The sequence below is a fragment of the Lingula anatina genome, chromosome 4 (assembly GCF_051362555.1).
Source record: "Lingula anatina isolate TDL-2025a chromosome 4, LinAna3.0, whole genome shotgun sequence".
In the NCBI taxonomy this organism is placed as follows: Eukaryota; Metazoa; Brachiopoda; class Lingulata; order Lingulida; family Lingulidae; genus Lingula; species Lingula anatina.
This window is the reverse complement of record NC_141770.1, coordinates 5,319,765-5,339,583: the sequence shown is the minus strand read 5'-3', so window position 1 is coordinate 5,339,583 and position 19,819 is coordinate 5,319,765. Positions and strand designations below refer to the sequence as shown.

Sequence of the window (19,819 nt, the reverse complement as noted above, 5' to 3'; positions counted from 1 at the left end):
CAGTTGAGGCTGTTGTGAAGCGGGTGCCCGGTCAGATAATCATGGCTCGAAGAGAAGGAGGCGTGGATGAAAAAAGCCTTAAAAATTCTCATCCTCTCCACGCTTCGAATTTGTTGAAAGCGCTCAATGATGGCCGATGGAATCCACATCTGTGCGATGGGACAGTTGTCATAAAAGGCAGGAAAATAGCAGTGCAGAAAAACGTTTTGGCTGCAGCCAGTCCGTACTTCAGGTGAGCTGAGGTCACCATGACCAGATGAAAATTTCATTTAATCAGCTGATGTCACTCTTAGGGAGCGACACGTATCTTATCTGCTTATAATAAGTCTTGGCTAAGAAAATACTGATTCATACTGCAACTGATCGTGATCATTGTTTGGACGGCTGTCTTGGACACCAGTGTCCCGAAGTAAAGTTCATGACGGAGCATTTACATCTCATTTAAATATATATAGATTTAGAGTACAGGGGCCTTTAATAACCCGTGTATGAATAGTACCATGTAAAAATGTTTGAGTTTCTTACTTACATGTAGCATAGATTATCATCGTGTTTTAAGAGTTCATTTAAGGGATATTGGGCATATAATTTATGCAGAGAAGTATAATTTTGTTGTTTTGTTATTGTGGAACACGATAAAAGGCAAACTGCTGAGGGTTAGATTTTTATCACACACCTGATAACCTCACACACACACACACACACACACACACACACACACACACGTGTGTGTGTGTGTTTGTGTGTGTGTGCGTGTGTGTGTGTGTGTGTGAGGATATCAGGTTTTCATACAAATGGAGGAACAATTTGGCCTTATGGCCAAGAAATATTCCTAAAGGGACTGGAGGTGGTAGAAAATATTTTCAGTTTTATGGTACTCTTAGCACTGGCCAATAGATGTGTCTCAATGCTCATTTGGCATTATCAGAGTTGTGAAATGTTTGAAGTCATCTTTAACATATCACTTCTAAAGGCAGCTTTTATAGGCATCTTTTCTCATCATCTCGTCATTTCCATCACACACTCTTTCAATATTACCCAAAATGTTTGTGGAGATAGGGATGAACGTATAGACAAATTATCGAATACAGTGCTGCACACAACTTTGGGGGTTAAAAACTTTTCCATTTTGGCAGGAAAAGTGCCAGAAAACAGATTTTTCTAGGGTAAACAACAGATTTCCCATATTTACCAAAGTTACTCATTCAAAGTTAGTCATTGTAGTTTTTTAAAGTATGTTCTCTAAAGAGATTTGGTGATAAAGATGGAATTTATTTTATTTTTATGTGTTGTTTACAATGCTTTTTTTTATTGTGGAAACTTGAACCTCATATGAAGTTTTCTCATCCCTTTAATGACATTAGTTTTGACCAACAGACTATCAAAAATCATAATGATAAATATTAAATGTGGACTAGTAACCATTGCAGCAATCTCTGTTCTTTTTTGTATCTAATACTATAAAAGCATAGACAAAGTGATAAATTTTATTTTATTTCTGCATGATCAGTGAAGCTTGTAAACTAATAATTCAGGTCAGTCTTAAAGGGATGACAACCTTTCGTATGAAGTCCATATTTCACAATAAAACAATGTAAACAACTCATAGAAATATTATAAACTCCACTTTACCAACAAAACAGGGGTTTTTGCAATTGTTCTGGAATCTGTGCTTGCCATATCAGACCACATGGACCTTCATAGCTGGCTATACCTCCTCTTAAGAGATTACAAAACAGCCAAACCTTTTAGGGAAAAAAACAGGGACTATTTTTGAATGTTGGAACAGGTTCATTAACCATTGGTTAATATTGAAAAATTGTCATAGAAATGTAATAAACTCCATTTTACCACCACAGTCTGTGCTTGCCATCAAACCACATGGAACTTCATAGATGACTATACCTTTGTTATAAAATAAGAGATTTTTACAAAGAAAAAAAAGTTTTAGAAAAATACCAATGGACAAACTCTGAATATAGGAAAAATGGAATGGATTCATTAACCATAGGTAATTAGAAGTATGGGAAAATCAGTCTGCCCCAGGATTTTTTTTTTTTTTTGTTAACAAACAGTCGTTACATGTTTATCTTTTAGAAAAATAAGATTTGGCATTAAAGTCCAGTTCAGAACACCTGTAAAAGAAGCTGTAGTAGACAATATATGCAACTGATTTTCTGAAGCAGAAGCAATACCTTGATGTAGTATAATTATAAATTGTTTGTCCTGGCACTCTATCATGCAAACAATGCAGATACATCGATGAAGCAGTTTGAAAAGCAAAATCATTAAAGCACATCAAGAAGAACTGGCATTACTCTATTTTATCAAATTACTCAGTCGATCAGAGGCAGGGACTTGTATAATTTAATGTCATAAGGTTTTTATCTTCAGATAATTTCCTGTGACCTGGAATCACTTTTGCTGTGGAAGTCATCCCAGGCCATGGTTCTAGACCAGCTTCTGTAAAACACAGAATATTGGCACTGTCAGTATCTTTAGATCTTAATAAAGGGAACCGGAGAAGATCAGCATTGGTCAGAATTGTGCCAGAAGTGACGTGCAGTGGTGTTAGAAACGAAGCTGAGTGGTCATTTTAACATAGAGGTGAACGGCAGTGAAGACGGGTTGTCGGAGGAAAAAGAAGTTTTCTAAACAACATGGTAAGATAACTCTCTTTTTTTTCGCATTTTGGGCAGAGAAATCTTGTAGAAATAATAAATGCATGATATGAAAACGTGACACGGAACTTGAAGGTGCAAAATCGTGCTTAATTTGCGGTCAACTTGTTTAGAAATAAATGCTGCGTCGACCGCCAGCGCGACAAAAAGCGTAAAGGGGAAATAATTCCCGGGAGGTTATAAATCGTTGTCATGTGGAAATTTGACATTAATATAATCCGATATGTCCATATCTAAGTATTTTTGGGTGTTTTATGGTATGGGCTGCAATTACAACGATGTTTTAGAGGTCTTGAAGGACCTTGTGAAAACCAGGAAGTAGTTCGTAACTAACAAGTGGAATGTACCGGTCTCCGACTGCTGTGCACAGCTGTATCTTTTTTTCAATATATTGACGAATTTTTAGATCTTTATATGTCCATCTGGCATGAAATTCCACACACATGACCACACTGATATACCTTTTACACTGGTATATCAGTGACAAGGCGCTAATCAGTGACAAATGCCAAGACAAAGGTGACATTCTGACAGCCTCTTATCTGAGTTAAAAATCACAGACAAAAGAGACTGGCAATCAATTTCCTCAGGCTGGCAATCATTAGCCTATAGAAATTGGTCATGTTACATGTTATCTACCTGTGAGAATCGTTTTACCAACTGAGTATTGCATAATTATGTCAATTATTAGTACTTTGAGCTAGTCTTAATTACCTGTCAGCTCACCTGAATTCTCTTTTTGTCTTTTTGGGAAGATCTTGTCAGTGAAATGTTTTATTTGTCCTGTGACAAAAATTCGTCAATATATTAAAAAAAAGATACAGCTGTACACAGCAGTCGGAGATCGGTACATTTCACTTGTTAGTTACGAACTACTTCCTTGTTTTCACAAGGTCCTTCAAGACCTCTAAAACTTCGTTCTAATTGCAGCTCATACACCCCAAAAATACTTAGATATGGACATATCGGATTATATTAATGCCAAATTTCCACATGGCAACGACTTACAGCCTCCCGGGAATTATTTTCCATTTACACTCTTTGTCGCAATGGCGGTCGATGCAGCATTCATTTTAAAACAAGTTGACCGCCAATTAAGCACGATTTTGCACCTTCAGGTTCCGTGTCACGTTTTCATATCATGCATTTATTATTTCTACAAGTTTTCTCTGCCCAAAATGCGTAAAGAAAAAGTGTTATCTTACCATGTTGTTTAGAAAACTTCTTTTTCCTCCGGCAACCCGTCTTCACTGCCGTTCACCTCTATGTTAAAATGACCACTCAGCTTCGTTTCTAACACCACTGCACGTCACTTCCGGCACAATTGTGACCAATGCTGATCTTCTCCGGTTCCCTTTATTGACTTCTTATTCACAACATTCCCTCCTGGGATATGTCTACTGCTGAAAAGTGTTACATAATCACGTAGACATCAGAGTTCAGTTTCCTTGTTTGGCAAGCACAGATCTTGTAGAACCAGGCTTCACTGAGGTCAGCCTCAGTCAGTCAGTCCCCAGGTTGAAGGGGAAGACAATTTCTTTCCGTGAGCTCAGTTGAACTGTGTCATTGCATCTTTAATAAATTACCCTGAAATAACATTGAGGGAGGTGGAAAGGTATTTGTTTTTGATCAGTAGGGGGAATTAAAAGTGATAAAAAAGACAAGCACAGTCTCGATCAAAGTGAATAGTTTACAGTAGTTAAACAAGGGCAGCTGAATTCTCAGAGTGCTTCATTATCTTATTTCATTCTCAGGGGGAGGCTGAAATGATGCCACTATCTCATCCTCAGGGCACCTGATCTCTATCGAACCTTTTGACATAAAACATAGATTGATTGGACATATGGAAAGAGTTTGATGATGAAATCCTAGATTGACAAATGGAAGATTTATGGATTTTCCCCAGTACTATTTCTGTGATAAATGAAGGTAGTGATGTCCCATGATGTCCATATGGACATAGCACTACAAATAATCTAGGCTTAACGTGTATTTTTTTATGTATTAGGCAATTAACTGATAGATGATTTTATGAAAATTTTAATTTTACATTTAATAAAGTGCAGGGGTGCACACAAATTTTATGTGTATGTTAAACATATTACGCAATTTATCAATACATTATTATAATTTTACATTAAAAATAAAGCGTATTTTTCCTCAAAGTCTTTGCGCTCTTTGTATGTGTGATTTGAAATACAGGCCTACCCAACTACCAGATCGCATTACACAGTATCATACCCTGAACAAATTTTGAGTGGTGATACAATGCTTTTCAACCCCGCTGAGAATCGTCACTATCATATCACGTACTAGGCAAGAGTGGTGTCGCGTCTGATACTGTGTAATACGATCTGACACACACCTTGAAAACGGGTAGTGTGGTCTCATCTACCGGTGAATTCAGGATCATTCGGTGCCGAGTCTGGTAGTTGGGTAGGCCTGAAATAGCAAACCTTCATCATAGGGAACCTTCAGCATAGTGAACCCTTGGCATACATATATAGCAGACTTCGTCATAGTCTTGCTTGTCTGTATGTGTAGTAAACTCAAGTTGTAAAGGAAAGAGAAGAAATCTCCATTACTGAGAAATAGTGATTAGGAATCTTGTAAAAGATCCCAATTTGTATCATATTTCCTAAGAAATTGCACTCCCACTTTCTCTTGATATCCTGGGTCTGCCATTGCAGGGTTTAGTGGATAATAAATGTGTTTTTTTATGATATTGCAAACTACCTGGCAATCTGAAAATATTTATCTTTCAATCATTTCATTGAGGACAGTTTTCCTGTTATGAAATTAAATACTTAATACATTATTAGCCAGTTTTAATAAATACAAGTTGAGCTCAGATCCTACTGCTAACCCAGAATACTTGTGTGTGTTCTCTCCTAGGGCTGTCTACAGCTACCAGCAGTTGGGGACAGCAGTGGACATCAATGAAATGGATCCAGAAATATTTGAACAGATACTGGACTACATCTACACCTCTGTCATCATGATGGATGAAGAGAACATCCAGGATATCTTACAGGCAGCAGATATTTTGCTGATGGCTGACCTGAAGGATTTGTGCTGTGACTACTTGGAACAGTGTATCTCTGTCCAGAATGTTCTGGGGGTTCAGGAGTTTGCAGAGAGGTTCTCCTGTCCCAGGGTTTACCATGCAGCCACTTTGTTCCTGGATGAACATTTCAGGTAAGGTATGGTGACATTGTCAACCAATTGATTTAATTCCCTCAAGCTCATCATCAGCATCTTATTGTATCTTATCACCACCAGTTTTTAATTTACTCCAAGAAAGGTTTAGTCCTTGTAACCATTTGTATGTTTGTTATTGCAAAATCCCTTGGGGGGATATAAAAGTGTGTTGGTTGGTTGGTTTGTTTGCTTGTTTTGTATGTTTATGTACTCTTTCTGGCGCAGAACACAGAAATCATAGTTCCAATTTTTTGTGAATCATTGTACGGGGTGCCTGCACCTGACGAACAAATTTTGGTGATATTGATTAATTAATTTTAAATTAGTTAATTGAATAATCAATTATGTATAGATTTTGATGAAATTCACTGGATAGGTCACAAATGAGCTAAGAAAGAAGTGATTAGGTTTTGGCGATATTCCATTAATTTATAGTTAAATGTTTAGGATATCTCAGTCCTCACAAATGGCCAATTTCATGCAATTTTCAGGATAGGTCAGAAATGAACAAAGGAAGAAATTGTTTGATTTTTTTTTTTTTTTTTTTTGGTGATGATTTTTTCCTTTTTTAAAATTTTTTTATTGTTGTACTGATACCCCGATACGACCACCAATTCCGTTCATGATCCATTAATTAATTGATGAATAATTAATTTTGCAGAATGGCAATATAATGGTAATATCTATATTACCATTATATTGCCAATCTGCAAAATTGCCATTCTGCAATAGAATGGTAATATCTATATTTTTCATTGATATGGCTTGAAATTTTCACTGTTACAATTAGTTGTAATACCACTACTGTATTTCTCAATTTTGCCTAATTTTTCTTTTTCTAAATTATTACCTTTGACGTAAATTTTCATGGAGTCCCATTGGTATTCACTGAAGACATAATGCAAAAAAATTTAGAAGGAATAATGGTTTTTCAATTAAAAAATCAATCTAACAAAAAAAAAAAAAAAAAAAAAATAATAATAATAATACAAATATCATTTTTGGTGCAAAGTTTCATCCAAATTTCTGTCATGAAAGTCATCTTCACTTTTTAAAAACAGTTACCGGTAGCATTGAATGAAGAGTATTGAATTTCAGGCTGTCTGCTATGACTGCCCTGCATTAAATTGTCAAATTTTGAGATGATTGGTTAAAAATAATTGAAAATAGAACTATTTAAAATTTACTCAGTTTACAGGGAGGCCTTTTGGGTATTCTGACCAGGAAAGGGCAAAGGAAAAAATTAAATAAAGTACAAATACTTTATGTAATGGTACTCAGATGTTGCTGTAATTATATCATTATTATTATTTATGCTAACCTTAAAATCTTTATCACAAAAGTTGCCGAATGCAAAATCAAAAGGTTATAAATAAACAAGAACACAACATACATGTTGGATCTGATTTATAATGTTGTACAGCATTGGTTATACACTACAATATACAAAACATGACAAACTATTTCACAGCATTAAATTAAGCATATCATTTAATAAGTTTTGCTATAGATTATTGATAGGAAGAACTAACAAAATATTTATTGGCTATCACTCAGTGAGTTAATTTATATGAGGAACTGTAACAGTTGCTTGGGCTAGATACTATGAAAGCGAAGAAGATAACACATAAATGATAGGATGACCAAGTTTGCAAATGGTAAATGTTTTTTTTATTGACATATTGTTCTTAGAATAAGCAAAAGCAACACAAAACATCCACAGTTGTTTTTTTTTTTTAAATCAATTTCATACAATTTATGTTATGTTTCCACCACTCCATGGAATACCATAATCACGTCAAAAAGTTTCCTTCCACTCCTTCGACTTTACCTTGATTGGGGAAACAGGCTGCCCCAAATTATCACCTGTAATTTCCTACAAAATTTCATGGAGTCCAAGCTATAATTTTACAAAGAAATTCATAAGCCCTTCAGCCATCTTAATCAACTCACAGTTCATTATATTTAGTCCAAAGGACTGGTGTACTAACAACCACTAACTTGCAGATTACGGCTATTATTCATTCTTGCAAAGGGCAAAAATTATCAATATCATTTTATAATCACAAAAACAATATATCTGTATAGTATTTGTGGTGCTTTTACTGTTCTAATTATAAGAAATTATGATTTAAAAAGTATATTATTTATAAAAAACATTTTCCATCATTGAAAAGATCAATTAGCTACTGACAGTCCCACAAAGGAGTTGCTCATAAAGTAATTAATTGAACTTCAAAATTTTATCCTTATTTTAGTCAAATAATCGATGGTGAAGAGTTTCTCCAACTGTCTGCAGAGAAAACTATGAAATTGCTGCAACGAGATTCCATCAATTCAGTCAATGAAGAGACCATATTTGACTGCATCATTAGATGGTGTGGCCAAGAAAGTGAACGTCTGTCAAACTTGAAAATCCTCCTGTCATCTTGTTTGAGGATAGGGGCCCTGCCTGATGCCTATTTCCAGGACCATGTGCTGGGGAACAGGCTGGTGAAGGAGGCCCAGCTGGAGATGTTCCTACAGAGAAGCAGGGAGGAGCGACCAGAGTGGATGAGGAGAGGATACTCTGAGGTCTTAGTTGCTGTTGGTGGGGAGGGGCCTGTTGAAGGGTATGTAACATGGAGCTCAGGAAAATAAACATTTGGATCAGTAAATTGTATTTTTAAGGGGCATGTTTAGGAGGTTATTTTTAGTTTGTACAGACACATAATACAGGACAGAGATAGAAAAATAGGAAATTATTTCAAAATTTCTAAAGTTTCATGTGACTTAAATTGTAGGAATGATCCCGTGGTGGAAGTGAAGGCTACAGTGACTTGTGTAGTACCACCAAACAGCTCTCAGACCCAGACAGGACACAGGGTCAGTTGGATACCTCTGAAGCCACTCCTGGCACCCAGGGCTGGCCATAGTGTGGTCAGCGCAGGTAAGGATGGGCCAGATAATTATTTTCTGCACTTTTTATTGTTCCCTTTATTTCACTCATAACATATATCTGTTTGCCTTTCTGGTGATAAGTAGTTGTTTATTATAAGTTCTAAGCAAGTTATCTGGGGTTAAGCAAACAGGTGTTAATTAAAGTAAATACTTACTGTTGCAAACACAAAGTCTGACTGTTGATCAACAAGTTCGTTTTCCAGGTGGCTACATTTATGCCATAGGGGGGCGAGATGCCAGTGGCCATATTGTAAACACCGGTGAACGTTATTGTCCACACAACAACCAGTGGACAAGTATAGCCCCCATGTCTCATGCCAGAGTGGGCTTTGGCCTGACTGCCATTGATGATCATATTTATGCTTTAGGAGGCAGCAATGATATGTCAGATCCACTGACCAGTGTGGAAGAGTATAACATATACACAAATAAATGGAGAACAGTGTCTGGTATGAACCTTAAACGAGCATGGTCAGCTTTTGCTGTGCTAGATAAAAAAATTTACGTCCTAGGAGGGGGGATTATGGGTAAACTTTACGAAGCTGTAGAATGTTATGATCCCAAATGTGAAACTTGGTACTCAGTACCTCCCATGAAAGAGCGACGTTTTGATGCTCGAGCTGTAGGACACAAGGGCAGTGTATATGTATTTGGAGGCTTACGTCGACTTGCATGCCCAGGTGCATCACACAATGGAGCAGCCATGAGATTTTGTGACACAGAAGTATTTCCCAGGGAACTGCAGAACTGGACCGTGATGCCCTCTGCCAGATCAGGAATGTGCACCATGTCTGAGGTTTCACATGTAGATGGTGCTGTTTCTTTTCAAGATGAGATCTTGGTGTGTGGTGAATTGGATGTTGGTGGGGTTTATCACTTTGCTCGAGCTTATGACCATAGGACAGATAGCTGGAGAGGTGTGATTCTGAATCATCCACCCGGTCAAAGAGGAATGCAACTAACTAGTGTCAAAATTCCCAATGCTTTTTTACACAATTTAATGTGGAGCCAAGAAACTGCAAACTGAGTAGGAAATGTAATTGCTTCTTTACGCTGAAAATGATATTTTAAATGTTTATTAGCAATTTTTCAAAAATATATACTAGTGTATAAAGGAAGAACTCCTTCCATTGGTCATTAGAGATTAAGAATCTTTGAGCCATTTGCCAGCAAGGAATATACATTAATGCAGGTAATTAGTGAATATGAAATTGGGCGGGTTGCCAGACTGCATTGACATGCTTCAGCAAGCAGTTAGTGAAGAAGAAATTATTTGGTTTGTTACAAGGGAAAATCACTTAGCTTGTACAAGGATAAATTTTGAATTGAAGTCCATAAGGTAATTTGAAAGATTATTTATGTTAGTTACCAGCAACAAAGTTGGCTTGTCAAACAAGAAATATTTAACAGTGCCCAATGCCATGAATTTCAATTTAGATATTTAATGGTTTTCTATCTGTGTTTGATATTGCCCCAAAGTCATATTTTTTTGATGTCTACATATCCTGCATATCTGTCTTTCTCAGTTCTGACCCTAAAAAAATTAAAACCCCTAAAATAAAAGTACCTGATATCAGTATTTTTCTTTTGAAGCTTGTAGCAATTTGTTGAGCAATGTTTTGCAATATGGAGAATTTTTTAAAGAAAAATTCTATTTATCAGTAATCTCAGCTAGGATACCTTAAAATTATTTATATCAAAATGAAAATAGCTTTACTAGGATAATCTCAAAATGTTTTTCATTAATATTTTAATCTGTTACTGATAGTTAAAGATAAAGTAAGAGAAAGAGCAAATGCCCTGTAACATATTATCAGTACCATTTTCTTACATAACAAATAAAGTCAACATGCCAAAAAACCAAAAGTTATCACTCAGGCAGCTAAAAAGCTTTAAAATGGCACCTTCTAATATGATCTATCAGCTGCTTTTTTCTTTCAGTCTGTAATACACAGAAACCAGAAAAAATTGTTCGGTTGTCATTTTAAAGATAGGTAATGAAACTTTCATTTTTCAGCTCTACTATTTGAAAATCTATGGTGCTATTGTTCAGGGTTATCAGCAATAACTTGACATATGTACTTGGTTAATATGCAGCTTTAATCTTGACTCCTAAAGATTGGAATATGTTTTAGAGAACATTCACAACCAGTTGATCTACAGACTAAACAGCCTGTGGAACAAATAGGGCGCACACTAGAAAGCAAGCTGCGTAATCTCACAACAAGTATGTAATGGCTTCTCAGCCCCCCACGGGCACCATTTCAGCGGGGGCAGAGCAATTAAATCTTGACACATGCTTTCAAGTGGGTCGAGCTAGGGGCATTCAATAGCTTTTATGCAGTAGTAAATATTCTCATTCTAACATTTAAACCATATTTTTAAAAAGTAAAAAAAGCTGTACACTGCACCGTTTTATCCATTTCAATTACATGATAACTTGCAATGATTTCATCATGTAAACATTTATTTTTCTCCCTTAAACTCTCAATGTGCAGTGTTGTGTCTCTTATTTATTTATTTATTTTTTAAATTGGCTATAGCCATTTTAAGGTCAGGGTAGTTTGAGAAACAATCTCCTGAAAACAACCTTACCTGACATAATTACAAATTGCCAAGCTTGTTTTATTATTGGTGCATTAACAATTTTTAATGCTGATAGTACATAGTTTGCTCATAAAAAAATGAGGATTTGCTCTTTTAAGTTCCTCCGAGCATTTATTGTAGTATTTACCCAATTCTACTTTGTCTTATTTACAACAGATAACTTCTGAGGAGAATGTCCCGTTTGTTTATGACGTAGAATAGTATGTATACTGCAATGTGCTGAACTGAAACATAGACCTGTTAAATATCAGGAATTCCATCTTTACCATATATTGGTGTCTCAGCAAAATAATATTAGCAGTACAGATAAATAAATGTTTCTATCTGTTGTTCAAAAAAAGAGATGTGATAAAGCAGTGAAGTGGATAGCAATCACTCAGCACAGAGCAGAGATGCAGTATCCAGTCACGTTGAACATATGACACTATGGTATTGTTTATACATGCAAATGTGTATACTGGTAATATATAGAAAACTTTATCATAATTTGTATGTATTTGAATTTCACCATTCAAGTTGCAATACCGTAGTTTTTTCTACTACATGGTCTGTGTCCCAAGGTTCTCTGAGTTTTACAATTTAAAAAAAAATCCTAAGACTCTTGTGACTTAAGTTGAGCTTAAGTTATATTTTAACAAAAGGTTACTATAGATTTAAGGAAAGTAATAAGACCATTTTCACTTATTGAAGGGCATGTATCTAGCTCTTGCCAAAGACGGCCCCAGTGGCTGGGTTGCACTTAGTTGAATAAAATGTAACGGTAGCAAGTGGCTGGGGGGGGGAGGTTGACATAGTAACGAAAAATGCTGACATAACACAAAGGAAACTTGAAAGATAATATTTTTGGTTGCAGAAGGGCATCTAGCTAGTTCTTGCCAAGGCTGGGCCACATTGGTTGGAATACAGTGTAACAGTTGAGGATTTTTGACGTTTAGTGAAAATAGTTCAACAGTGTGAGTTGCTTTACATTTTTGTAGTTTTATTTCATGTTAAAAATACGTGTCTGTTGTGACTGTATTGTGAAAGAAAATATACTGTATAAACAACTTAACTGCACATTTTATTCAGCTATGTCACTACATTTTATCCACACAACTAATTTGACAGTGCTGCAGTAAGATATATTCTGCATCTAAAAGATTTCAATCAACATAAGTAAACATAAAGTTGTCCTGTAGTTGATTTAAGTAGAATGTTGAACATATTCTATAAACTGAATACAATTGCTGCAAACTGTTGGGTGTTAATGATACACTGCAAAAAAGGAACTGAAAAGAATGACAATATTACAACAATGAAGTCTAAAGAAAAAATAATACAGATAAATGTCTTTATTGACAACCTGCTGCAACCTCAAAACAGATGAAAATAGCCATTGATTTCACTGTATTAAAGTTTTCTGGCTGGCAATTGCGAAATTTTCTCACTTGCCAAACTTATTTTCTCCGCAACAAATTTAATAGACTGATGTTGTATTTTCTCCACAATAAATTTAATAGACTGAAGCTGTAGCAAGTCCTGTGAATCATTCCTGTAATTCTGGAACACTTTTTTTCCTTTTTTATAGTGTACATGAATAAAAATTCCAGGAAAGTGCTGACAGATGCAGTGATAGTTGTATTTCCAGACACACTGTGCCTGTCCAAAAAGAACTTAAAAACAAATGGGACTCAGAGAAATTTTACCAAAACAATTGAACTATGGTATTTTTTAAAATGAAATCAAAACCTAAAAAAACATGGAAAAGGAAATACCACCTAAACTAATTTTCTTTCAGTTTTAAAGTCTGTTAAAACAAAAATTTATTTAACATGGTGCTTCAGTGTAAAAATGGCACAGAAAACAAAACTATTGATATACGTATGTATTATAGCAAGTCCTTCGCTATAACATTTCAAAAATATTTTTCAAACTGAAATTTAACAAATCCTGCTCATGAAAACCTACAATTTCCTATCAATTAACTTTACTGCAGCTGACCTCATGTTAATTATTATCAAAGCAAGGTATACCCAATGAAACAATTACCTAAACATAAAACAGCATAGTTCATAGGAAAAGACGATTTAATATAAGTCTTTTACACTTCTCTTTAGAAAATATAAGTTTAGTTATTTTAATAAAAGAAAAGAAAACTGATTCCACAAAAAATTATCTTGTCAAACTCCAAAGTACCTGAATATCTTGGGCATTTTCGTTTTGGTTTCCATTATTTCAAACATCCAGTTTGACTACATCCCCGTCATTCCATGTCTATGCTTACTACAGGGGTAGCTGGTAATGTACTGTATTCTTCAAAGGCAAATACCTTGATGTTCAAGAGTATCATTCTGCTGTTTTATGGATCCCAACTGAAGATGCATGTAACAATTCAGTTCTTGAAATGAACAGCCAACTAGCTAAGTACTAAACTAAACAGTGGGCAGGAACTCGCTGGGCATGCACATTAGATAATAAAAATATTTAACCTAAAACTTCAAAATTGAGCAGAACAAGAGCAGGGTTCTATTTGCTTGACAAAACATGTTTCACATAAATAACCATCAGAGTTAATTTAAAAAAAAAAAACAAACAAACTGACAAAATTATCAGAAAATGCATGCAACAACTAACCCACCAAATTATGTTTTCAGGTATTCATATTAACTATGGCAATATAAACTAATCTACTTATAGGGAAATTGTGGCAGTTTGGTACAGTGGTTAGGCTTCAATCTTGCATAGGACATAAGCCTGGTGGAAGGGATGCCATTCTGAACCCAGCATCCTCCACTCACACCAGTTCTCAAACATGACACAGGTTGATGACACATGAAAAATTCCTGTTCAGTCTCGTCATCCATACTCCACAATTGGCACTTCCATGACCAAGACCTCCACAATGGTGATATACAATGCACCAGTATTACATCTTATTTGCAGAGCTGTACTTGTGTAGAAGATGCCTTGTTGAAAACAAAATCAAGAGACTATTTCCATAAACTACTAAGAATATATGTATGTCTGAAAGCTTATTAACTGTTCCTGTTATGTTTCTTATATTTTTTTAAAGTTCTTGTCCATCATTGTTCCAAAATTACATATGGTGTGTTCACTGTATGTTGTAAGAATCTTTCACTATATGCATAACCTATCAGCAAAATTACATATGGTGTGTTCACTGTATGTTGTAAGAATCTTTCACTATATGCATAACCTATCAGCAAAATTACATATGGTGTGTTCACTGTATGTTGTAAGAATCTTTCACTATATGCATAACCTATCAGCAAACTTTAACTTTTGCTTGGCGTTTCCTGGATGATGTCGAGGTATTACTGAGTGCTTCTATGCGATCCCTGGTGTTGTCTATTACACTTTGGAGTTCCTTCTGAAAAACAAAATATTTCTTTGCTACAAAAAGGAATAACAATCATATAACTAAAATCTACTTGTTCTCCAAGAGTCACATTGAAAAAAGCCTAACAAACTGTGGAGCTGTATAAGGAATTATACTTCAAAACAGCCAGTTGTAGATCAGACTTTCATGCATGGAACTGGCCTTCCAACTCTGATGAATTTAACCTAGATTCCACAGATTGTTCAGTTTTTCTCAAGAAAACATTGAAAGTGAATGTCTGAGTAAATAACTGTATTGCCAATGTGAGAAACAACAGCAGGCTCTAACAAGGGGTTTGAGCACCTTCCATGAAGACTTTGGAAGCCTTCATCTTCAAAATTTTCAATGAGGAAGTATGACTTAAGCTTATTTCATTGTCTTGCATTATGCCAACCTGTCTTAATATTTTGCCTTTTTTATAACCAGGGAAGGTAAACTATGTCTCCTTGGTTTTTGACCAAATCTCAAGGTTTTCTTTTTAATCTGAAGATTTCTCAACCTGTTGAAAGGCCTGGTGTAAACATGATTTATTCCAATGCATGATATAAATAATGTTGGGCTTATGTACTGTACCATTTATTATAAAACTGTTCTAACATTTACATTTCAATGCTTTAAATAATTTACAAGTAATTCCCTTTCATACTGTCTTGATAGCATGTAAAACTAAGCCTGTTAAATAACCATGAGCCCAACCAATTTTAAACATATACGATTCAAAACATTTTGAACAATTAAGGCATGCATACTCACTTCTGTGCATCTGAACATGACTTTACATGCCTTGAGATTCTTTTTCTTCTGTACATGTGGTAATGCATGCTTCAAACAGTACACAGCATCCTCGCTCTCATTCACCACCTGAGGAAGAAGGCAAACAGGTGGAAATAGTACATGAATGAGCAGCACAAACAAATGGCAACAAAGATATTAAAGATTCACATTCTGCCCTGTCTGATATGATAATCTTTGTAGCTTAATGGAACTACATTATTTTTTTAAAGTTTACTGAAGTAAATCATATTTAAAATTTGTATATTCTGCCTGCATACAGTACATGCAACTTGGGTACATTTACTGAAAACCATGGAAAACACTGTTCATTACACTTACTGGGATTTAATTTTTGGAACTAGACATTAAAGATGGCACATATACAGTCATTAAACAAAGAAATTCCAAGAAACAGTCTATGGATTCATTGACATCTATAAACAATGTACCTATGGTGATAAAGTTTAAAATTTTTCTGTCAACTACAAGTGTCTGTTTATATTCTGGTTACCAGTGCATATACACATTATTTTCATCTAACACATTTGTTAACACCACACCTACTGGGTAGTAAAGCTAAAACTGTATTTCACATGGTTAAAGTTAAAATTATATCTTTTTTTTGTTTGTTTTGGGTATCCTTTTTCCAATTTTGAAACTTTTATGAATATTTATATTTCTAATTAGTAAAGGGCATCCCTATGTCTTACCACTATGTTTTCAGCTTTAGTCATTTGATTTGTTATATCTAAAAGGAGAGAAAATCGCCATTTTGACTTCATACAATTCCTGGATGCACTGCTGTGTGACGTAGACTAGTTGCAATACGGGCCAACAATTATGCCATCCTGTCAAGCCCACCATTCAATATTCATAGCAGGCACACTTTGTTAGTTACCCTTTAAGTATTTTATTTATGTGTGTTATTTATCATCTTATTGGCCTATCCCACCTCAAAAAATTGTCAATTTACATTTTTGTAAGCTTTGACATTGATGAATAGTAGTAGCTTGCTTGACTAAGATTAGACCTAAAAAGTACCATGACAGAGGAAAAATTGTGGAAAGGGAAGTTCAGCTTGTATGTTATTAGTTTGCATTTCACTAATGATATTAAGTGATTCCTTTATGTTCTGAAGCATTTGGAAAGTAAGAGATACTACAGATACTGATAGTTATAGGCAGAGCAATATATATATAATATTATATACACTGTAAACCACAATTTGTTTGAATTGTTGTTGTGTCCAAAACTGACACCTAAACCCAAGCCCATCCACAATGTCTAATCAAAAGCAATCGCTGAGGAACAGCAGAGATTGTCCTGGTAGATAAAATGGTTCTAGAAAGTGTCATAAACAACACAGTTTTCACACCTGAATGATGACTGAAGCAGACCTCATTATAAATTGTTTTCTGTTGGTAAGCTACGTAGTTCTTCAATTTTCTTTTCCTTTTCTCTTATTGTCATTTTGTCCCATTCCTTTATTTATCAGGCACATGATATTTCATTCTACACTGCCTTATACCCAAGTTGACACCCAAGTCCAAGCACATCTACTAATTCTAATTACAAACAATTATAAATTATTATTCATTGTGAAGGCATAGTTTGCACACCTGAAGAAGCACCCCATTTAATGACTGCAAATTGTTCTCTTGTTAGGGATTGTACAGGTAGGTAGATAAAACTGTATTCACCTGCACCCTGCTCTTTATATGTGGTATTGACTTTTAACTTTCAAAAGAAATAAGATATTTTTAAAAAGTTTTTACCATGTGTCAGTTTTAATTCTAGTTTTTAATTTTATCTTTTATTTTAATACATTATCTTATTAATCATTTTATTTTTAGATCTTAAACTTCAGGATTTTATTGTTATTATTATTTCTTTTTCACTTTTAAGAGCTCTGTCGGTATTCAAATTTCTGATATATATATATAGTGTGTGTGTGTGTGTGTGTGTAAGTCGATTAAATATTATTATTATACTATTATCATTATTATTCAATTATTATTATTAATATTATTAAATGTGTTGCTGGAAAAAGTGCCAGAAATGATGTTGCTTTCACACCTGAAAGAGGATTCACCTTGACTTCTGATTAATTTAGTTAAAACTTTTAATTGTTTTTCTTTTAGACGTGTACAGAGATACCAAACACACAATATTAAACACTCTTATCTTGATGCAGATTTCCATTATGAAGTATTATTGACAATTCTGCTTATCACAAAACATGCTGTTCTTTGGACTTTTTCTTCTGACTTTCAATTTGAGAGACGTTGACTAGCTGCTTTATTTCCCTACCTTCAGTACAAGAGACTTCACAGCAGAGTCGAGTACTGCTAGTGATGAGATTTCGTCACAGAGAACTGTATTGTGAAATATTTCAATCCACCAAGGGCCAGTCTCCATGGGTCACTCATGACCTTCTTTAAAATGCATTTATCTTGTTGTTGAAACTTTAAGAGTTTTTATAACAAAGGATTGACTTAATTTAAGTATAAACTATGTATTATATGGGCATAAGTCTGTTTGAAAAATTTTTGCTCTTTAGCATACATGTATACATGTTCAATTTCTCTTGTAAGCTTGCTCTTGGCTTACTCATATAGCATATCTAATGCCAGTGCTATATGCGTATTGATGGTTGGTTAAAAACAAAGGCAAAAAATTGTGAGTTTCAAAAACATTTACTTCTTTAAGACGGGCCATACCTGAGGTTGATGTGAAAATCACAGACTTTTTAAAGAATTCTGAAGAAAAACTTTTGCCACCTGTTATGTTTAGTTGTCAATGAAAAAAAAATTCCTTCATCTTTCCTGTAAATGTGCCATTTTTGGTGTCTTGTATATTATTAATATTAATATTTTTTTGGCGTTTTGCTTTTGTCACAGAATGCCCAACCTTCAGTCTTTACTATACTCCAAGGTCTAATTATCAACACTGGGCAAGAACCTCATTGCTATAAACTACACATTTCTCATCTATTTACTCTCCAATTAGACATCTAGTTTGTATTTTGCTGCTAAATTTTGTCATCAAATAAAATGCTTCAATCAGCTTGAGGGGTTGGGAAAGTAAGATAATTTCAATAAAATGTTATTGGAAATTTATTTCTATGTGTGAAACAAGACTGATCCACATGGGTGGGCTTGTAATATTTACTTACCATAGAAAAATAGCAAATTTTCTTGCATATTTCACATACATTGTCCTCTTCCTCCAAGGTCTCAAAGGACTTCTTCCTCTTACCCCCAGGGAATGGGTCATCAGGAAGCTCCATTTTCTCCCAGCTGTGGAGACCAGCCTCCAGTAGCTGCTGGCGCGCAGAATTTTCCTCCTCTCTAAACAGACAACATGTTTAGACATGATACAAACACACAACAAAGTCTTTCATGCTGATCATTTGATAGTAGTGTATAAAAGGCTATGTACAAGATTCCTTCAAATGTTCCAATTTTACATGTACTTCTTCAAATAAACAACTTGTTTCATGCTGATTATATGATACGAAATATTGTTAATTAGAAGCTGTGTAACCTAATTTCTTTTCAAAAATAATCCTAAAAATCCTCAATGTTTCTTCTTCAGTACACAACTTAGAAATCATGTACAGTATGTATCTTGTTTAATACAGGAAAAAATCACAGCAATATTGAAGTTCAGCCAGCATGTACATGATGATATGATTGTTATTAATTTTTTTGTAAACCTTGTTTCTATCCTAGCAGTGCACTTACATCACAGCGGTCAGTTCTGGCAGTACCAGTTTCAAGGTGTCCACAGGTGTCCTGTCATCTCTAACAAGACTGCAGAACAACTGCTCCACAGGGAATAACTGAGACTCACTGCTCTCTGACAGCAACTGTAACATCACATCAAAACAACCTTGATTATTACAGTGACACTCAGTTTATTGATAAACATTCTTATTATCTGTGAAACTCCTGTTGTCACAAAGTACTAACAGTGCATTTAACTTGATGAAAACATTTAAAATGACGACTCATCAAACAAAGACCCTAGTTTGATATGTGAAACACTAACATGCCAATCCCCTTGTTAAGATACAATTTCACCATATAAAATTTTACATGTAATTAGGGCCAGGAGTAACCTAACGGGTTGACCCTTAGAAAATTGAAACATCCCACTGATTCCCACTAAGTAAAATTTGACACTGCTGTCAATCTCTCTTGAAGTGCAGATCTGAGACATTACGTTATGACAG

The 19,819-nt window shown here is 34.9% G+C and overlaps 2 protein-coding genes across 7 annotated transcripts in view; one reads left to right on the top strand and one right to left on the bottom strand.

Annotated features, from left to right (window-relative positions):
- Positions 1-41: 41 nt before the first annotated feature.
- LOC112041249 (gigaxonin) lies at positions 42-12,485 on the top strand. The gene is made up of 5 exons (XM_087012259.1): positions 42-232; positions 5,577-5,879; positions 8,141-8,494; positions 8,666-8,811; positions 9,026-12,485. The coding sequence occupies exons 1-5, from the start codon at positions 42-44 to the stop codon at positions 9,847-9,849; spliced, it is 1,818 nt and encodes a 605-aa protein (XP_086868385.1). The 3' UTR covers positions 9,850-12,485.
- LOC106158286 (uncharacterized) overlaps positions 12,471-19,819 on the bottom strand; it is a 72,511-nt gene continuing 65,162 nt past the window's right edge. For all 6 annotated transcript variants that reach the window (XM_087012249.1, XM_087012248.1, XM_087012253.1 and 3 more), the window contains 5 exons: positions 19,329-19,453; positions 18,758-18,932; positions 15,562-15,669; positions 14,692-14,799; positions 12,471-14,559 (listed from right to left, as the gene is read on the bottom strand). In XM_087012249.1, coding sequence (XP_086868375.1) covers positions 14,695-14,799; positions 15,562-15,669; positions 18,758-18,932; positions 19,329-19,453 — 513 coding nt within the window. In that variant the 3' untranslated portion in view covers positions 12,471-14,559; positions 14,692-14,694. The remainder of the gene's footprint in view (positions 14,560-14,691; positions 14,800-15,561; positions 15,670-18,757; positions 18,933-19,328; positions 19,454-19,819) is intronic.